Below are 22,326 nucleotides of genomic sequence, written 5' to 3'. Positions count from 1 at the left end.
TTTATAAGGGAAATAAATATATCTTCAGTGTATGTTCAGTGTATATAGGTTGACATGTTGAATAAAACTTGAATAAGCACATTTATATTGCTTTTTTTAAATGAGCAGAAGTGGAGAAACGCAACGATCCATTAGCTGATAAAGGGAAACGTATATGAACTTGTTTGACTTGGAAAAAGCACATGACCTCATTCTGTCTTCAGCTGTATTTCAAATAGTAATATTGTCTTGGAAACTAGAATTACATCCTGACTTTTGTTTTTCAAAAAATACACATGGTGTAAATACATCAATTAAATGAAAATAATTAATTTTGAAGTCTGGGCAGCTCACATAAGCAAAGTATTTAAGTCTAGTAAACAGCTTATTTATTCCTTTACAAAATAGGTACAAATACAGAAGTATGTCGACACAAACAGAAATATTTCAGCATATGTACAGAATTTACCAAAAATAAGAGTTCTAATAAACACAAAGTCTTGTAAACAATATATACAAATTATCCATAGATTGAAACATTAAACTCCAGCTGTGCACATTAGTAATACAATATGAAGAGAATAGAGTCCTAATAATATTTTGGCTCCAAAGCGTAAGTCATAGAAAGAGTCTCCTGCAGAAACATAAACCATAAGAAGAATAAAGTCTTTTAAACAACCCAACAAATACACTTGTGCTTTGTTTTTCGACAGTCTCGCCGTCGAATGTGGGAAATGAAGTGTATTGCCTGAAACGTGGCAAATGTGGACACAAATGACAGTTCAATATAAATATATATAAAACAAGAATTACCTTCTAGAGCTTCATGGACACATACACACACATTTCTGCTGGACATCAGAAACACCAAAGACAATCAGATATCAATTACAAACTTGAATGTGCGTTCATTCATTTTCGGACATCTTTACACAAACTCATAAAGCAACAGGATTCATGGTGCATAGCGAGAGAGAGAGAGAGAGAGAGAGAGAGAGAGAGAGAGAGCGGGTCTGACATTCTGGATGTGATTGGGGTGGAATGCCGAAAGGTCACACGGAACTTGACCTCTCATGACATCATGTAGAGCGAACCCTTTAAAAAAATGATTCGAGCTCATGAATAAAACCTCCTACTGCTGAAAAACAAACTTAAAAAGACAGCCGGACACACATATACAAGGAATGAATGAAAATGAGCGACGGTAAAGTTAGACCAGGTAGTGAAATCCATATTTATACGTGAGATTTTGGAAATTTGGACTTCGCAGAACATGTTATTAAAAGCACATCTCATTTAAATGGTCGGTTTAGTATTGTGGGCAGGGCTTGATTTGAAATGTGAAAATCGTCCCATTGCGGAAATGGTTTAAAATAATGTTTGATGTTGAATTTATGATTAAGACAAGCAGAAATCCAGCAGTGCGGATGAGTTTTGGTGTTGTATTGCTGTAGCTCGGATCACTACTGGTCTGTTATGGACACATAGAAAAGTTATTAAAACACAATGAAAGATAAAAGAATCATTATAAATTGTAGGAACGTTTCTTTCTTTGTTTCAGATGAGATTTAAAGACGTTATTTTGCGGCTAAAATATCAAGTGGAAATCTTTTACACATGCTGTTAGAAACGTCATAAAACATATTCACATTGAAATCTCACTGATAAAAAGGGTTTGCGATTGCATGTTAAAGTATCCGCTTAAAAGATTTTCAAGGGGGTTGAAATACTGTGAATTGGTTGGACACTGATGATGACGTTTTAGAAACGTTTTCTGCATAAAGTTTGGAGAAAAGAGCACATCGATCACTTCAAGACATTTCCGAGTCTTAAAGATCGTTCATGGTAAGCGCTTTCTGTGGAATATACAGCATCTACGAGCATGATATCACAACAAAAAATCATTTTCTACATCGATCTGTCATATATCTTAACACTCTTAAAACTAAATAAATGTACTTGAGTCAAATTAAGCAACTTGTCAAAAAATACTCGATGTAAGAAATGTTTCCAGAAACTTACTGTAGATTTATATTATCTAATTTATTGGCAACAGTTTGTTCAAAGATAAATGATCATTAAACATTAACAAGTCTACATAACAAGAAATATAAAATAACAGCCTCACGCAAAGCATTCTGGGAACCAGAAATCCTCAACCTTTTTCAGTTTTTTTCAAATTTTGGTTCCCAGAATGCTTTGCATGAGGCTGTTATTTTATAGTTTTTTTTCTGTAAAGATAAAGACTTGTTAATGTTTAATGTTCCTTTATCTTTGAACAAACTGCTGCCAGTTAATTACATAAGTTAAATAAGTTACTGGCAAACTGCTGTCAATTCTACAGAAATGTATTTAACAAAATATTTATTAAATGTAGTGGGAGGTTTTTTATAATCAATAAAATATAGAAATGTGCAAATGGACGATAAAAAGAAAATAAAGATAAATAAGTTTCAAGTAGATAAAATGCTGATAGATATTCTGCCGGATGGATGAAGAAAATGATTTTTTGCAGTGAGATTCATCATTTACACGCTATAAACAAACTAAAAAGCCTTCAAATTTGGCTCAAAGCCAGACAAAATCTTATCTTAAACAAATCACTCTCTTGAACACAATGAATGCATCGAATCACATAACAGTGAAAACATGGAGGACATCTTTCTTTTTTTCACGATTTTCTGTCGTTTTCTATCAAAAGCGACGACGGCATCACAACATCACAGACACAGAATGTGAAGCGAGCTGAAGGCACGGCTGGAAGAAAGTCGATCGTCGGCTGAACGTCTCGTCTGTAGTGTCTATAAAGAGTTTGCTTGGCTTTAGCTACTTGAGGAGAGCGCGATAGAGCAGCAGTGATCGATTCGTCTCTCTCTCCTGCTCCATGTAGAATATGAAGTCCCTGAGGTTGACGCGTGTTATTCTCTGTCGGGAATACTGCCGTGACGAGCTGGAGGGAGCCGACGATCCGGCCGGAGAACCTGCCGAACTTCCCGACACCTGAGGACAAACAAAACAGAAGAATTCTCTGACGGCCATCTTTGAAAACACATGTCGTATCATAGTGGATTCAAATCGCAGTGTATTTCCCGTTCAAAATGAGCCAAAAGAATCCATAACAAAATCTTTGTGTTGTGTTACGGCCTTGTTCAGGCAAAGCATCTTTCATTCCCAGTCGACACACGCAATGGCATTCAAATAAACATTGTTAACCTAGCAACCTAGTTAACTAGGTAAATCTAGTCACTGTGTTCAGAAGACACACATAGCGACAAATCTAGCGACCTTTTGGATAAATCTTAGTAATGTCAGGTTCACCACCATCAAAAATGATTGACAATTAGCATACAGTTTAGATTGGCGGTATGGTTCTGTTCTGGGCAAAACTCCATGCATCCAGTATGAATAAGAGCAGAGATAACCCCCTTTAGTCTAAACAGACCAGGACAAGCAGATGTCATTAGTTCTTAATGATATTTAAGTATAACACATGATGTAAAGTAATTGGAAAAACAATCGAATCAGAATTGAGATCTTGAGGTGGAACTGGGGATGGAGGAGGGTAATTTGCTCCTGTTCAATGCGATAAGCTGCTGTTAGCTGAATGAAATTGAACTGGAAGCTGCATCACATTTCTATAGGAAGATAAGGATCAGCTGATGCTGGCTTGACTCGCTAGAACTAATGCTATACGCTTGATTTAGCATTCAGTGGGAAAATATCTGCAGTACAGCCTCACGAGCGCGAGATCTCTTTTTCTCGGCTCAGGGATTGTCTCTCTCGGCTTCACCTGAGCAGTGAAGAAATTCTAATTTCTCCGACTCATGAATAAAAGTACAAAATAGCATTTCCAAAACCTGTCACTATTATTGACTGTTTGGCTATATAAACATGAATACAGTTCGTCTGTAAATGTTACGCTGTGTAGAAACGATAACCAAAATCTGATCTCTTAAAGGTGTGTGTGGTGATTTTGTTATGTGATATCACAGTTATAATTCAGGAGTGAGGAAAATATGGCTTGTTGGGAAAAATACGCTGTATTAAAATACAAAACTAAGAGCCAGAAGGTTTTAAAGTTGCAGCTCCAATATGACACGATGACATCCAGCGCTACGCTGTATGGCCATAACATTCTCGTTGGGAACCATAATATATTTTTGTATATAGAACACACTATGATGTCTTAAAATGTATATTGTTTATATGTTAGCTGTATTTATGTCTACTGTATGTTTACTGTGGCTGGGCCGCTCTATGGATTTTACAACAGTCTCACTTACAAACCAATTTCAAGGTAAATAGCTTTTCCACACCACCGCAAACTATCCTCACATTAACCTGAAAATATCCAAACAACGCAATATAACACGGATCTGGAAATGACAGACGGCTTTACACTAACAGTGCCCACTAATATTATTGACACCCTTGGCAAAAATAAGCAAAGATGACAGGAAAAATAAATCTGCATTGTTTCGTCTTTTGACCTTTTATTCCAAAAATCTACAATATTCAACATTTCATTAAAGTAAAACAATTTGAAGTGGGGAGAAAACACATTATGTGTTTCTCTAATACACCCTGGTCACAATTATAGGCCCTTATATTTGAAACCTTCTGCAACCTCCATTTGCATGAAAAACCGCTCTGAGTCTTTTCTTTCATGTCTGACGGGGTTTGAGAATACATATGGCAAGGTATCCGAGTCCATTACTTCATACAGAATATCTTAAGATCCTTCAAATGTTGTTGCTCTCTGATCTTCAGTTCATCCCACTCATTTTCTATAGTGTTCAGATCAGGGAACTGGGATGGTTATGGCAGGATTTTGATTTTGCTTTAGACACATAGATTTTGATGTTTATTTTGAACCAATGTGCTGATGGAAGATCTAACCATGACCCCAAAATTCAACTGACTACTGCAATTCCATCTGTGCTCTTTGAAGAGTCTTTGGCCAAATACTTCTATATATAATATAATATATATATACACTCATCCTGTTTCAAGATGATTTTGTACAATTAATCGCAATCGTCAATTTTGGTCTTCATCAATTATAAAAAACTAAATAATGGAGGTAAACGACTTGTGCCGGATTCCATTTAGAAAGGTTTCTTCTTGTAGTATAAATCCACAGCGCACACCTCTCCTTTACTGTGGTTCAGCAGTGATATTTCTTTACATTTAGTTTTCAGTTCAATTCAGAATTTAAGAGCCAAGTTTTTTATTATCTATGTTGTATTAAATATTAATGAGTAATCGTGTTAAATAATCAGGATCTCAATATTGGCCAAAATAATCACGATTATGATTTGTGTCATAATCCAGCAGCCCAATCTCAGTCCATTAACACTTCTTGATCATTGTCTTGATGTTGGAAATTAGATTTATTTATTGTTTTAACTACAGTATTTTCTTAAAGCCATTTTGTATTTTGTGTAGCTCAACAGAACTATATTCACATTTACATGTATGCATTTGGCAGACACTTTTATCTAAAGTGACCAGCAATAGACATGACCATCACCAACAATCTCTGTGTCACCTGACACAATTAAGTGCTGATGACGGTGAAACAGGTTTTGTTTGGTCCCGTCTACATTTCTGGCACACATCACAACCTAACCTGTTATTGTAATCGGTTGTGTTATTCACCTCTCATCTGCATAAAGTTCAGCATCTTTCACTGCTGTCAATCCCACAATCCCCTAAGCAAACCATAGGAAATGAATTTCTGAATCTGAGATATTCAGCTCTTCTGAAATGTCTTGTTTCATACGGTCACATTCAGATCAAACGTCACGTTCCTCTTCAGCGTTTAAGTGTAAACCGATGGAGAAGTCAAATAAACACGCGGATTCTTACACCGTTGAGTCAGACTTCCATCTTTCTTGAATAAAAGAAAAATATCGGATGCTAGAAACCACATAACACAAACAACAGAGCCAAATAAGACCGGAAACTCAATCTTTCTTTCCAACAGACATCGTACGATTACACTGATTGCACTTAGTAAACACAACGCAGCGAGACATGGAGATTCAAATGAAAACCATCTGACGGCAGTCAGCGTGAAGGGTTCAGGGCCGGCTCAGGGTGGCCGCTCTCGCACGCCTCGTCTTTACCGAGCCGTCAGTGAATCTGACGGGTGGAGTGTGCTGAATTCAAGACGGGCAGAGCGCAGGACACCCTCAGGGCCTGAGGACCTCTCCGAAGAAAGATCCGCCCTAATCAGGCCAATCAGAGTTGACCTCATATGAGAGGCGGGCCTGCCTTCTGCCATCCCAATTAATGCCAATCACAGCCTGGACCAATCAAACGCATCCGTCTACCTGGACGCAGCCTCCGGCACACATGTGTGTGTGTGTGTGTGTTTAAAAGATGGAGAGAGACAGATCATGGGCGAGACAACACAAGAAATGCGATTGAACACACAATGATTGACATCAAATTTATTGCAGAGAACTTAGTCTCTTCTGAAATTGCTCAGAAGACAAATGTATGAGCACAGGCTTATCCACACCGGGACGACAATGGCGTGCGTTTATCGTCTCTTTCGGAAGGCTGCGTCCTCCGGAGGTCTTATTTGAAGTCTTCTACGTCATCGAGGTGGTCTCGTTTCATAAAAGCAGGTATGATACTATGTATGCACCCTTCTAATGCGACCTACTTTCACGTGAATTCGGAGGACACATGAGGGGTACCCCTGCTAGAGATAACCCACAATTCTTTGCGTCGGCCAACGTCTTTTAAATAAACGTGTGTTGAACAAACGGCAGCAGCTGCACATTCAATCAAATATGTGGTATTTTAATGTGTACAGTTTACAATTTGTGTCACGATTTTTTAATCTTAGCAGGCAGATGTAGTAAACAGGTTTTGACATTGTTTAGGGAAATCATTTCAATTAATTTGACAGGTGTGCGAAGTGTTGTCATAGCAACGTGGCACTTCCTGATTCCTTTTCTGCCAGTATGTCCTACGAAGGACGTCTCGTTTAATTCTAAGTTGAGAATCCTCCGTACACCGCATCCTTTAGAGGATGAGACCTCTGGAGGACACAAGGACGCAGCCTCACGAAACCAGACACGGCTATTGACGAAGAGGAAGCAAGATCTTCTGTGTGACAGGTGAGTGTCAGAAGCATAAAGTTACGCAGCGCCACCTTGTGTACCGGGGTGTTTCTGTGTTTCAGTAATCGCCATCTATTTCAGGGAGTGAATTCACACATTCACACGGCTCATCGGCAGGGGAAATCGTTTGGGTATGAACGCCGAAAAACAATAAGTTTGTGCGATTATCCTCCCGGTGTGGACAAGCCAAACATGTTGACATCTTTAATAATATTGACTTTTGATTGCAGACATGACCAATCTGACAGGCTCTGTTGTCGTCTGTTTCTATGGTGATTTGTGTATCCCGTAATCTCACACACGGCTCGGTTGGTTCACAGTTGTTCCCTGGGAAGCAAAATACACCAAATTACCGCTAATTATGTTTTGGGATTGTTGAATCCTGATGTGAATTTGGCAAAGGTCAACATAGAGCTGAGGAAAGAAAAAGAGATTCTGCTTTTGTGGGAAGCAAAATCCACGAGGCAAACAACAGCATCTGTCATTTTATCAACGTGAAGCCCTCGAGGGCATCATGTCACATGACATATCCGTCTGACAGCCAACACACGGAGAGAGAGAGAGAGAGAGAGAGAGAGAGAGAGAGAGAGAGAGAGAGTCCTATGAGAATGTTGATGGTCCATAAAGGGTCCAAAGATCCCAAAGGAGAGAGTAACAAGACGTGCCTGCGAGCCTTTTCACCACCACACACACACACACAAACACACACACACGCACACACACACACACACACGCACACACACGCACACAAACACATACAAACACACACACACGTCTTAACATCATATAAGCAGAAGAACATGAGAGGTGCCAGTGAGCAGAGAGGACTCATTTTGACACATCATTAACATCTGTTTATCTTAACAGTACTAAAATATTTCTATTACATTTTTTATTAAACTGATAAGACATATGTTGACATAAATGGACGATCAAATCTGCAGCCTTCACAATGTCCGTGTTTTATTTCTAAAAGAATAAATGAAAAGTGTAAAGGATTTCAATCTATTTATGATCCCGTGTGCTGTTCCTCGAAATCACGAAATCATTACAATCATACTAACAAAAATCACATGTTTAATGGTCACATGTTACAGCTTCAATCTCAGTGTGTGTACCGCGATCACGTTGTGCCAAACACTGGCAGGAACGCATCCACATTACCTCCCACTTTGCTAAATGTACTTTGGGTTAATAATGTATGTTTTTCCTAATTGTTTGCCGGTTGGCAGAGAGCTGCAGATCAGCGTCGGGTTCATCTTCAGCGTGTTTCTGCTGATCTGCGTCTCTCAGAGTTTTCAGTGATGTTGGAGCCAATATTTGACTTGGCTGCAGTTCACCTCAGGGCTGCAGGTTAATGGTCCACTTCGCCAGACACACACGCACGTACGCACGCATGCACACACACACACACACAAGCAAAACTGCTATCTCAGCAAACACTTGACACTGAGATGAAGTGATGGATGCAGGTGAAGGCGCATCACAGTAATGAAATCCGTATGATTCTTTACTGAAAGCTGAAAAGACTTTACTTTAACAATGATGCTTCAAAGCTGCTAATAATAATCTAAACTAGTTTATCTATGCAGTCAAATAGATGATTTGAAAAAAGTTAGCTACGGCACAAAACACTAACCAAACTCGCCAACTTCATTGTTCAGTGCGAATATATTTCTTTAGATTTACACAAATTTATTTGCACATACAGTATATATTTACATTAAAGCTCTCTTGCTATCTCTGTTTAAAACAAAACTGCAGATTACTTCCAACAAAATGGTACCCAGCAAGTAAAATGATGTTTGTACACATAACATTAATGTGACAAATAAGAATCTCAAAGTAGAACATCTAGAGATATTACAGTAAAGTTTTACAGTTTAAAATACATTCGTTTTTTTACTTTATTTCTCAGGAAAACAATGTCATAATGCCAAAGTTAATGGAAGCTCGCAGGCCGCAAGAGAAGTTTTTCCATGAGGACTTCACCTCTCACTCATTCTCATCAAGAGCGAGAGACACTGAGAGAGAGAGAGAGAGAGAGAGGCCCTCCCATCATGTCAGAGCGTCTGAGCCAAGACTCAAAGCTTTCCCACATGTCTACCTTCATGTTGTATTATCATGAACACAGACTCTCACCCACCTCTCCTCTCCCCACGCTCAGAGCGCCCACACCAGCCTCGCCTTGGGCTGAAAGCTCTCTCTCTCTCTCTCTCTCTCTCCGCGCTCCACCTCCACGCCGGCATCGGCCATTAATTAGGACCAGAAATTCCCTCTCACTTTTCCTCTCCTCCTTCGCCAGGAGAAAAGGCCGTTGAGGACATTTTGAAAGAGTTAGCAGATGTCGAGTGATTGGCCTGGGGCGTTTTCGACATCGCCCGAGTGATGTATTTGATGTGGAGTTTATTCAGCTCCAATAAACGTATAAAGAATTTCAATAATAATTCACAGATGTATATTGCGAGGATTATACGCAGCGCTCTCGCTTTGAACCGTGCCGCGGCAGCCAAGATTAACAAAGCCAGCAGAAGAAAATGAGAAGCTCTTTGTTTTTTGGCTAATGAAAGGGTCACAATGACTGGACACGTTTCACATGTGTGCCACTTACTTACACTGAGTTACACACAGTCACAGGATATCATTTTGGGTGTTTCGGTCTTTAGTGAGGCTTACAAAAAGAGTAAATGGGATATAAACTATAAAAACACTAATTGGGATTCTGTGGTGGTACAATGATACGGTTATAGAGATAATGGTTAATAGCCAATACACAAGCCATCCAATAGCACTTTTACTAATGTCAAAAATAATTATAGATACAAATATTTGAAAAACAAGTTATATTTTGAGCAACAATGTAACCAGATAGTTTCAATCTTTTTTCTCCACCAATTACATTTGTTTGAAAAGAAATCAAAGCGTGATGGTTTGTGCGTTGCTTAGTAACGAAACATCATAGACAAGCGCAGTGATACGAACATTGTTGCAATAAAACATCAGTACACACAAAGCTCTGCTCGTCCAATCACAATCACAGAGAAAATCATTACAGTTGCTTTTCAGAAAAATCTAAACTATTCTCTACAAAAGTTACAAATGAAAGACACTTCGAGTTCAAAATGAAAGCTTTTGGGGTTTTGGAATGAGTATGTTAGTCTTAAAAATGTCTATGAAGAAGTTGCTTAAAAACACAAGAAGATATAAGCATTTAAAAACCATTTGGATTATATATGTTTGAATATATACAGTATATATATTGAAAGGTGTCAATCCAAACACATTTGTAGGATTTTAGTGACCCTATATATGCATGTTATTATAAAAAAGTATATATAGTACAAACGTATGCAAAATGTATTGCATCCATTCGTTCTCGCATATGTCACAACAAATGATTTAAGTGCATGGCTCACAAAGGTACCAAGAATCTAGATAATGGTGCTAGAACAACAATTACCCACAATGCACTTCAACACAAGCAGTCAATTTCCACAATATATTAAAAGCCCCCCCCTCACAAAAATTGTTTATCCCAAAAATTAGAGCTTGTCATTAACTAGAAAAACGTTTATTTATTATAAAAGTATACACAATCTTGAAGCCCCCTGAGAAGTCGTCTGGGACCCCCCTGTTGAGAACCACTGATTTAGTTGTTTCTGTTTGCTGTGTGGTAAATTATAGCAGGAATTAATGCGTAAAAATGAATAAAGATCTGATTTCAGAAGTACACATAAATGTCATGAGATAGATCTACATGATATTACCAATGACACAGAATGATTCATGAACACCATGATATAAGACATTTAATCATAAATATAACAGCTATAAAATCATAAAGACTTCAGTCGCAGTATAAGATTACATGCAACGTAAACAGAAGAACAAAGAAAGGTGGAAGTAGAAGCACGCAGGCCTGATGTTGATGAAAAATGGCAGAATTATGTTCAAAACAAACAACTGTAATTCGCTCCCCAACTAAAGAGCAACAAATCTCAGAAATGGCGGGTCGGTAAGCATCTTAATGCCCGACATAAAACACAGGGAAAAAAACACGGCCAGCCAGCTCCATGGCGATGCACGGCAACTGCAGAATTTCAGTCAAGGAGAAAGAAGGCAAAAAAAACCACCTTATTACTTTCGAACTCCTGCAAGCCATTTTGGTCTCCAAAGGTTTCAGAGCGCCTGAGGCGCAGTGTCTGCAGTGTTTCGGGAAATGACTTGCCTTCGCACGAACACGGCTATGTTCTGCCGCAGCCTCGCTCTCAGCATCCCCTCTCTCACGGCTCCTTTAACTCTTTCCTGCCTCGCCCGGCCCTGACACTCTCTCTCTCTCTCTTTATCCGTGCCGTCCTGTCGCATTGTTCCGCTTAACACCCACACCGAGAGCGTCTCACGAGCCGGCCCTCTTCATCTTGTTTGGCTACTTAAGCGTTGTAAAAACAAACACGGTGACGTGAGGTCATGCGAGACGGACATCAGAGAGAGACCGAGAGAGAGATGTTGGGTTGTGTAAAGAAGACCCCGTTCGTGTGGAGGATTAAATCGGCAAACACGTAATTAAAACATCTCGCTCCGGGTCAGGAATTTTCTAATTAGTAGTTTACTGACAAAGCTGCGATTGCAATTTGCCGTGAGTTTGAGCGTCCATGAGTTACAGCAGAAGATGAAAGCGTGGCCCGAAGCGTTGGGCTCCTCGCTCGCTCTCTCCCTCTCCGACGGGGTCAGCCAGCTAAACGCCCGGAAACTTCCTTCGCAAACAAAAGCACTCCAAACTTCAGACCCCGAGAGAAACAAATTTGTTAACGTTAGACGCTAAACAAAAGGCCTCATTAGAAGTCGTTATTATCTTATTTTGTCTTTGGTTTGGAGTAGACAGGTACTATAATGAACACACAGACACGATGCTGTCGGTAACGCAAAGCACGCTGTATTTATTCAGATAAACAAAGCAGTTGTCTAGAAACCAAGTGTTTTGAGCAGAACCTATCCAGACGAGTGGACAGCGTTGCGTGAATATAAACAGGGGAATACGAGCTCAACACATGCTAGCGGATGATGCTGTTTTCCATCCGCGCTGACCCGGATCTCCTCTGACTCAACGCCGAAAAACTCACACGGCTTTAGCAAAGTGAACAATTTATCCCGACGAGCATCTTCGCCAGAACTTTTTAAAGAGCGGCATTAAAAATGCAAGAGGTTTCATATCTTAAACGCAGTGAGAATGAGAGCGGCTGTAATGAGCATCACGTCTCAAGGATCGTCCTCGTAAGATCCGTCTAATGAGGCCTTGTTGATTTTTCACTCCTCGCATTCTAAACGCTGAGGCAGGGCGAAAATTTCCAGCATTGTTTTTCATTTTAATCCTCGCTGAAATGGAGCGTGGAGAAGAAGATAACAAGCCAAACCGTTTGTGGAGAATTAAAAGAGCAATCGGTCCCCGAACACCAACGCTTTCTCGTGTCTGTGTGAAACAAAAAAAACATTTTAACATCCGACGAGACACAAAGGGGTGACCTGACAGAAAAGGAAAACACTCTTTAATAAGGACGTGGCAGCACAAAAGAGAGCGAGGAGATATTTTGGATAGTGAATGGGATGGAGAGAGAAAATACGGCATTTTAACACCGATGAGATGACATCAAGAGAAATATCAACCCGGAGATGTCGAACACGTCTCCAAACGCTTGACAGAGATGAAAACATCTCACTCCTGATGAATAACGTATGGAGCCGTAAATCTGCTCATGAACAACTTAACAAAGCTTGAGAACGTACACGTGTCACTTACGTTTGCCCTACATGAAGACATCTTCCTTTGAACTTCTCGGTTTTCTACTGGGACAGAAGTCTGTATTCTTCAGATTACCACACTTACTAAACTCTGATTCATGCAGTCATGTTTAATTTTATAGCCAATATATAAAACATATAAGACATTTATAGAATAATGAGTGCATGAGTTATAGAGATATTTCAACCAACAATTGTGTCATCATTTATTTACTTTCATGTGTCGTGGGGTCTTTTCTTTCAGTGGAGCACGAAAGTAGATATTTTGAGAAATGTCTCAGTGGTTTGGTGTTCATACAATGGACGTCAATGGTGTTCAGTGTTGTTTGGTTACCAGCATTCTACTCCTTCATTCTTCTTTTGTAGGTATTTTGTATCATTTTCATTTTTGAGTGATCTATCACTTTAATAGCATGGATCACTAGATTGACATCAATGTTTTTTTCCTACACAGAGTCAAACGAAGGTTAATGTTTATGAGTTAGTTCACATCAAGCAATCTGTGTTGAATCCAAAATCCACCGCTAAGCTGAAACTTGCCTATTACGTCACAGAAGGCCAGCGGAGCCGCTTTCGGCATCAAACCCATTGTATTCAACTGTAGGTATGTACAAACCTTATCTACATATTGACTCGGTTAAATCTACACCCCCGTCTGCCAGAATAATTACACAAAAGTTCGGAGGAGGAAGTGTTGAAGTCTTCCTGCACCTGAGGCGGACGGTTGGGCATTATGGGAAAACACCTACAGCGCCGCCTGGTATCCAAACAGCTTTCACACAAACACACACACATTTCATTATACACTCAAGAACGTATGCGAATATAAACTCCCATGAACTAAAGAAGGCTGCTGTAAGATTCAGAATAAACTCAGACGCCCCTGTTCTTGGCGAGAAAAGCAATGAATCAGAGCGGATACACGGCATAACGTGTGCCAGCAGAGCTTCTCATGCCCAGACCACCCATTAGAGAGGAAAAAGGATGTCAATCACGTCGGCCGTTCATACACATCAATGCCGTATAATTGTGAGCGTATGTGTCTGATGATGTGTGGAGTATTTACTGATGCTTTACTAGGAAATAAGTTGACTTTGAGCGTCCCGACCAGCCTGACATGAGTTTGCAGTGGAGTATCGGTTTGAGCGAGCCATGGCAGACACAGGAAAGCTGACATTAGTTTCTACAGCAGAAAATTTACATGATGTCAGTTTGTCTAAAACACATGTTAAGTGTTATTGTGTGTGTGTGTGTTTAGTTGTAAAATATGTGTTTTATAATATATTTCAAATAAAAAACGAACGTAATGATCTCAACGCCATTGAGTCTGGACACATCTAAATCCATGAAAAATCCCCAATAGGCTCAAAACAAACTACCTGAAAACTACAATACTGGACAAAAGTTTCAGGCACATTTTGTTTTAATGTAATGTCATGAACAGATTTGAGGTATTTCTTATTAAATGTAATTGATAAATGTAATGGAAAAAACGTTTATCAATTTACTAAATCAAAACAACATTTGGTTTGACCAAATATTAAATATTAAAATGTTATTTTATTTTGTCTACTGCACACAAATTGTAAAAAAACTACTTGAAATTAAATTGCTAATTTTCTTGTTTTTGCACACAGTTTTTAAAAGTAAAATTTACTTTATAAACAGTGTGCAAATCTTGCGCAAACAAACACAATACAATGAAGTCAATCCTATAGTTCTGGTAGGTCATTTCACTATTCTCAAACTGATGGTGGACCAGATCGACCGTGTTAAAGCGCGTTGTGTTCATCATAATTCACACTTTATGACTGGCAATAAAGACTTTAGGAAACTAAAGTGAATTTTTCTTACCGTTACACAAAAGAAAAATAACTTTAAAACTCTTTTTGGTGAAGCATCAGTACGGTACATCTTGCATCAAACTGTAATGTTCAGTCATTCTAACAGTGTCTAAATCCACTTCCATCTTATATAATATGTTTGTACTTTGTAAAATTCTTCTTCTTTTGAATTAGATTTTTATTTACAAAATCAAATCCCTCATCAATGTAATATCACTTCAGCTCACGTTTAATGAGTGATGTGATGCTCTCCAGGAGCACGTGAACATCAGATCCAGAGAGAGATCGCTCAACTTTTCTTCATTACCCCTCACAATACATAATTTATAGATTGTTTAAAAATACATGTCCGGATTCATCACACAGCAACACGAGAGAAGAAATAAGAACTTCTGTACGATGTACAATGACTTGAGCCGGTAGAGAAAAAAGGGACGATTTATACTGAACCTGTGCACTCACACAACATCTTTACTACAGTAAAAGTGCAGTGACCATGGCAGATTGACCATAGCACAGTTTTAAAACAAACACCATGGTTAATCTGTGGTTACCATGTCTTAACTGTAGACATCGTGTTTTTTTTATTTGTGGTAAAAACGCGGAAACTATTTTTTGTTTGGGGTGTCTGACATTCGTTATTGTTTTAACTCATTAACAGATTTAAAACAGCAGCTTTGAACAGAGTTGAATTCATCATTATACCTTCATTATTTACAAAAACCTTCAAAACAAGTTCATTTCCTAAGCGTTTTGTTTCGTCCTGAAAAGAAAGGCGAGCGGGGAAAAGAAAACGTTGTAAAACGTGCGAGTTAACGTGAGTCCTGAAGTAGAAATCCCTTCACAGACTGAACGGCACAAACCCACGGTTTACTGACTCGTACATTATGCATTCACGCATCGATTCTAAATCTTAATTACCCGAATCACAAACACACACCGACTCTAATGAACTGTGCACGCTGTCAAACAGCCGACTGCATACATTTATTAACATCACGCTTACATTTCATTATTTGGCCAATTAGCCACGAACAGCTCGAGTCTCAGAGGACACAGAAAGTGTGAGGACGGGGTTAATCCACCCAAACCGCTGCTAAACCACCATACGCTGAAATGATGGAAGACAATCAAATGAAAAACCCATATATGAATGCAGATAAGCTGGATTTGGGTCAATTTGATAAGAAATGTTTGAATTCATTTATAGTCAATCAATTCAATAATATTGATGTTTGGTTGCAAATCTTGAGCTGAGTTTGACACATTGTCTTTAAGAGATGTCTTTAAGAGATGTCAAAAGAGACTGAAGCAAAAGTTTTTAATGTTTAAGAGAAATACCAATATTGAGATATTAAAGAGATTTGTCTTTGTTATTGGATGGAACCAACAAGCGGTCAAATGTTGTGTTAGTTTCAGCCACATTCCCACGAGACATTCCTGCCAAAACAACACAAAGATAAATAATCACCAACTACTTCTCTCTTAAAAGTTTTGACTATTCCAACTGCACAAATGAAAAAGAACAGAAAGACATCTGTGTGAATGTCAGTCACCAAACAGATCTCATCCCCCATTGACTCTAATAGCATTTATATGGCAGTAAACGGGGAAGAGATCTGTTTGGTTACCGACATTCTTCAAAATATCCTCCTTTGTGTTGATCAGATCAAAGAAATGTATACAGGTTTAGAACAACCCGAGGGTGACGAAATGGTGACCGACTTCTTTACGATTAGTTCACTCCATCCACTATTCAATTGTTCTGTTGTCTGTGACCACATGTAAACAAACCAGTGACCCATTTCTGTGTTTTAAAACCACCGATCGCTGCATTATCATGAGAAAAAGAAGCGTGGAGTTACACGAGTACAAACAGAGCGTGCACATCATTTATGCAGCACTAGTGGGATTCTTTCCATTAGAAAACATTGCTAACTTTTTAAAATTGATCAAATGGAGGAAGCCGTTAACAGCGGGCGAGAGAGCGGGTGAGCAAAGGAGAGAGAAGGAATTAAGCAGAGCCAAAAAAGTGTGACTCGGATTTAATATTTTATAATTGCCAAGGGACATTCCAAGATCAATGAATTTTTTGCCCGAGACGCACATCAGAAAGAGATGTACTTCAGTCTTTTTCGAGAACATTGGTCTATTTAATTTCAGCGCTTGATGCATGTGAAATATTCCTGCCTGGCCTCCGTCGACCCCCTCGGGCTGAGCTGCGGGCACGCATTACCACTTTTAATGGGCCGCCCTCAGAAGAGGCAAAACAAGCCAATAACCCGTCCACGCTAATGGATTGGCTTGTGTATTCACTCCAGCCCGCTTCACGGCTAATTTTAGCCGTGCCGTGTGTTTCAACCCTAACGTTTGAAAAACACGCTGCATCAAAACACAATCTACACGCCATATGCTCGTGCAGAAACGCTGGGGGAGATGACTGGAGATTTGTTTTGCAGGGCTGCTTTTGGGGAGAAATTCAGCCGGCCGGACACGTCGAGTGTGTTTTATTATAAAACACGGCGGAGGATTTGTGGCGAGATCACGAGAGTAGTGCTTGGCACGGGTCAGCGGCGCTGGGTTAAGCAAGAAAAGAGGCTTATTAATGGACGGATTTATTTTGACTGGAAATGTAAAGATCCGGCTGGTGCGTGGCTCACATCAAACGCCACAAAATCAACCCTCATTAATGAACTTAATGACTGTGACATAATTACACAGACGCTACACGAATGCTTCGATCGACCGCCCGGATCAGACACATGGAGTAAAACTATAATGATGAATTTAAAATAAAAACCAGATGGTCAAGTTCAGAGATCACTGACAGATATACTGACAACATCATTTCAGTTCTGTACTACTAAATTATTTCTCCCAAACATCAGTGAGATTCAAAAGAGAGCAAATCTCATCTGCGTCTCAGATATTTTTCTTGAAGAAAAGAAATGTGACAAATGTGTCTATCTGTCATGAGAGTTTGAGAAGAGACTGAGCTCAGATTTGTCTCGTCTGCAATCGAAAGTCAATATTAGAGAAGATCTCAATATCATTTACATTAATAACATTTCTCATCACATCCAGTTTTTTGAACTATTACAATCTCATTTGATTCTTTTTTTATTTCTCTTGAATAACTTTAGGAGAAACATCTGAGACTAAGATGATCTCTAAATAAAACACAACTGAGAACTCCATCGAATGAGCTATAAAACAATTCTCCGTTTCGACCAGATAACAGCCGGACGAGAACTCATTCAATGCTCTGTAACGTCTCTTTTGAGATTTCAGTCTCACAGAATTGCAAACAGAATGACTGAATGTCTTTTATAATCTCTCTGGTGGAAGACAGGTGATGTGTTGGGTCTGTCGTCTTCACGCTAAACTTCCTGAAGCTCCTCCATCTGCAAACAATACGGTTCTCCACTTTTAATCAAACCTTTCCTGAACACAGACCCCGAAGGCCTTTCATATTAAAAGTCACTTACCTCCGCTACCAGAAGTCCAGCAAAAAATGTATGGAGATGAAACTCTGAGTTTGGTTACGGTACTTACTTATTTTCATATTAACATACAGTATATGACTTAAAAATAACTAGTGTTCAGTGTTCACATTACATTTGTTTTCTCCGACTGTGCCGAATATCTGAATCAAATCAGAACCTAAGCAGGAGTTTGGTAATGTTGATGTTGGCACTTTTCTTCTGCCGACTCTACACATCTATACGCTTTCTTTCCATACTCTCATTTCCTCCCGTGCTGGCAGCTTTAATGAAAGATCATTCCAGCATTTCCACTTGTTCGTGCCCTCCGGCTTCAACCTTTTCCACCGGCACAACCAAGCCGACACGAATAATAAAATCAGAAAGAAACAACACTCTTTAATAGATAAAACAAAAGTGTTTTGCAGTAATGTCACAAAGCAGCGCTGCGCAACAAGACCACCATCACGAGAATCATTTCTCAAATAAACATTCAGAAGGCTGATGGAAACAATACTGAGGTCAAACAACACCTTAATGCAAAATGATTTCAAGTGAGAATATGTAAACAAAACCAAAATGATGGGGATATTTTTCAAAATTGAGATTTATACATCACCTGAAAGATAAATAAATAAGCTTTCCATCGATGTATGATTTGTTAGGGTCGGACAATATTTGGCTGTGATAAAACTATTTAAAACTCACAAATCTGAGGGTGAAAAAAATCTAAATGCTAAGAAAATGGCATTTAAAGATGTCCAGATGAAAGTTTTTGATGTATTTACGGTAGGAAATTAACTAAATATCTTCATGATCTTTACTTTACTATCCTGTGTCTCATGGTGCTAGCCATCCTGCGCTTCTTATGACTGTTTTTTGGTCCAGGGTCACACATCTAAAATAAATGTAATTTTCTGCGATGTGAGACGACTATCATGTCAATTAACCTCCCCTCCAGATATTCTCATTACCACAACATTTCAGGACATTTATTTGAGTTTTTCTATTTGTTTTTGAGACATTTTCTTAGATTCTCACCGCCTTAATAAATCGTTTTTAACGAATTTAAATGAGTACAATAATAATGTTTCTGTATTACTGTAACGAAAAACGAAGAGGGTAATAATGTAAAAAAGTAAATATTAGTGGCCAAAAGAGATGTTTACAGGGCATATTTGCAGAATTAATCCATCAAAACAAGAGAATAAGGTACATAACAGGTACACACATACAAACGTTTTCTTTATCATAATAATGTGTCTGACACATTACACAGACGGCCATTTCTGTAACTGTAAATAGTGTAAACAAATGAAACCAAACTTATTGACTAATATAATGTAAAGAAAATTGAAACACAACCTGAACATGCATGTGTTGTGTAAAGTGTTGAAACAAAAGATTAGCTGATGTATTCTCACATGAGCGTGGGATGAGAATCTATCCCAGCATCCCTGACCAGCAGATTCTAGATTTGGCTCTCATTGCTGTTCAGTCTCTACGGCAAAACGGCAGTGAAATGAGTTCTTCAGAAACTTAATTATATCTACATTAACAAGGGAGGTAATTAATTTCTTTAACATGGTATCTTGATATGGCTTTAAGATAAACTTTGTTGTGAAAACTGTATATTTAACTATGATATCAGGCTTTTATGGGCAGCAATATGGTGAATGCCAGATTGAATATTACAAAGACTGATGGTTTTTCATAAATGTTTACATGCTAAATCCTAGCCTGTGATGTGAACCTGTCAAGTCGTAATTTACTAAAACTCAACTACATGTCATCGAGATTTAACATGATCTCTTGAAGTTCTGGTATGTTGTTTTCCAAGGTATAAGAGAAGGCCATATACTATTAAACTTCACAGTGTTGTTGACCGATCCAAACTGGCCATCCTCCAGGCGCGAGACAAAGAGCTTTTGTCTGGCCCCGTCCCCGTACTTCTCTACAGGACCAGAGGGAAAACCGCGGTAAACTGCACGCCATTTTCCAACGTGATGTATTGCACCTTCCATACCTCTCTATCCTCTCAAATCTCTCATGGGCTGCACACAAAACCACTTAGAGGATTTTATACGGACGTGGCCCTCATGCGGCGTGTAAAACCTTTCAAACAATGACATGTGTACTGAAAAAACTATTTTTTCTGTTGTTTAACAAACTGACAAACACGTGACGGTTTTCATTTCTGAATATTGTTTATTAAAAGTTTGCTGGATGACGCCTGTTGGATTTGCATTGAATCACTGGGTGCGGTACAGCTGGCAGGACCATTGAAATAAATAAATAAAGAAGGAAAACGAGTGAGACAGATCAGATCAGGGCATTTATCAAACATCTCTCGTGAGTGAAATATGAATTGTATATGATTACTGGCTAAAGCTTTATAAACATACATGTCAAACGCTCATCATGAGGTGAGATCAGACATCTTTCATTATGAAATCATCTGTTAATCTGTACAGGACGGTTTTATTTAGAGAGGTGGAAATGATGCGTTTGTTTATGTAATGTGTTGTTAACTTCAGTTTGAGCAGAATGAGAAGTCATAATGTGATCTTTTGTATAGTCCCGTGACAGGTTTTAGATTCATTTATTCATCAAAACAGACTCACGTGTCCACAAAGGTCCACCTGATGTTTACTGTCCCTCACACAAATCACCAGAGATTGCCGTGAACAGAGATATACTCGTGAAATGATAAAAGATCAAATAACTACTGTTGGAAAGTTTAGGACATTTGACTGAACTGGTCATGATCATTTCTTCTTTTTACTTTTGATCTGAAGATGTTTGCTAAAAAGGAAAGTTCACCCAACTTTCTCTCTGCTTTCACATCCGGTTGGTGAGACGGTTGTGGTTATAACTTAAATGTTTACCTGCGATCTGTTTCATACAATTGTGCACATGTAAGAACAAAATACACTATCATCCAAAAGTTTAAGGTCACATTTCTTTATCTTTAATAATATGTTTTCCACATTATAGAATCAAATTAAACGCATTAAAGTTATGGATTGACACAAATGTAACTTTAAATCATTAAATGATGTTTTCAATTGAAAAAAAAAAGTCCCCATTGACTTTCCATAGTCATTTTTATTACTACTATGAATCCAGGACATCATCCACTACCACTTTTCATAGTAGGAATAGAAAAATGACTATGGAAAGTCAATGGGGACACATCTTGAAGTGAACTCCTCCTTTAAGTGATTGAATTGATATTTGCAGACAAGTATATGTAATTTTTTTTGTACAAAAATTACAAATGAAATCACTTGGACTAAATAATAAGGGAAAAGATGATTCTATAGATTTCTCAATTAAAAACATCATTTTAAAAGTTACATAAATGTTAATCCATAGTTTTGATGAGTTTAATAATATTCTATATTGTGGAAAAACATTAATAAAGATAAAGAAATATTTCGGATGTGCACAATTTCAGGCAGTTATATGAAACAGATCGCAGGTAAACATTTAAGCTAAAACTACAACCGTCTCGCCAACCAGACGTGAAAACAGAGAGACACAGACAGACAACGCACCCATGGCCTTCCGGTTTGTCTGGGAAACATGGGAGGAGACAAGAAAGAGCATCGCCGTCGAAACCAACGTACAAACGAACGCAACGACTGCAGGAAACCGAAAGAGTCCAAGTTAGGATTGATTTACTTCATTAACCAAGATTACAAGTTTAACTCACAAACCAGAGGTCAAAAATTCTCATTAACAAGAAGAGCGAGGAGAACCGCGGGGCTCGGAGGCTATTCTTATTACTGACTACACATTTCAATCTGTCTTTGATGTTCACGTCTGCCTTTCTCTCCACCGTCCAATTTTTTGGCAGGGAGGTTGATTTTAATTGTAGCTATAGAACAAGAGCGCGAGTGCCTGTGAGGCTGCCTGCACATCTGTAGTGAGAGCATTTTTAGCGATACTGGGCGCAGTCCATCGCCCCGGGCGCATTTTAATGGTTCCACCCCCCTTCATCCCCGGCTCGGATTGTTTCCACGTGATTCCTGTTAATTTAGCTGGAGGAAAGGGCATCAGTTTTCCTTCTGCTCTCTCTCT

At 38.8% G+C, this 22,326-nt stretch overlaps 1 protein-coding gene across 2 annotated transcripts in view; it reads right to left on the bottom strand.

The window, feature by feature from the left end:
* Nucleotides 1–349: 349 nt before the first annotated feature.
* LOC306899710 (transcription initiation factor TFIID subunit 4) overlaps nucleotides 350–22,326 on the bottom strand; it is a 61,765-nt gene continuing 39,788 nt past the window's right edge. For both annotated transcript variants that reach the window (XM_079466152.1, XM_079466153.1), the window contains one exon: nucleotides 350–2,979. In XM_079466152.1, coding sequence (XP_079322278.1) covers nucleotides 2,806–2,979 — 174 coding nt within the window. In that variant the 3' untranslated portion in view covers nucleotides 350–2,805. The remainder of the gene's footprint in view (nucleotides 2,980–22,326) is intronic.

Source organism: Barbatula barbatula, assembly GCF_947034865.1.
Source record: "Barbatula barbatula genome assembly, chromosome: 10".
Lineage (NCBI taxonomy): Eukaryota > Metazoa > Chordata > Actinopteri > Cypriniformes > Nemacheilidae > Barbatula > Barbatula barbatula.
Note: the sequence above shows the minus strand (reverse complement) of the source record. Positions and strands in the feature narration are given on the sequence as shown.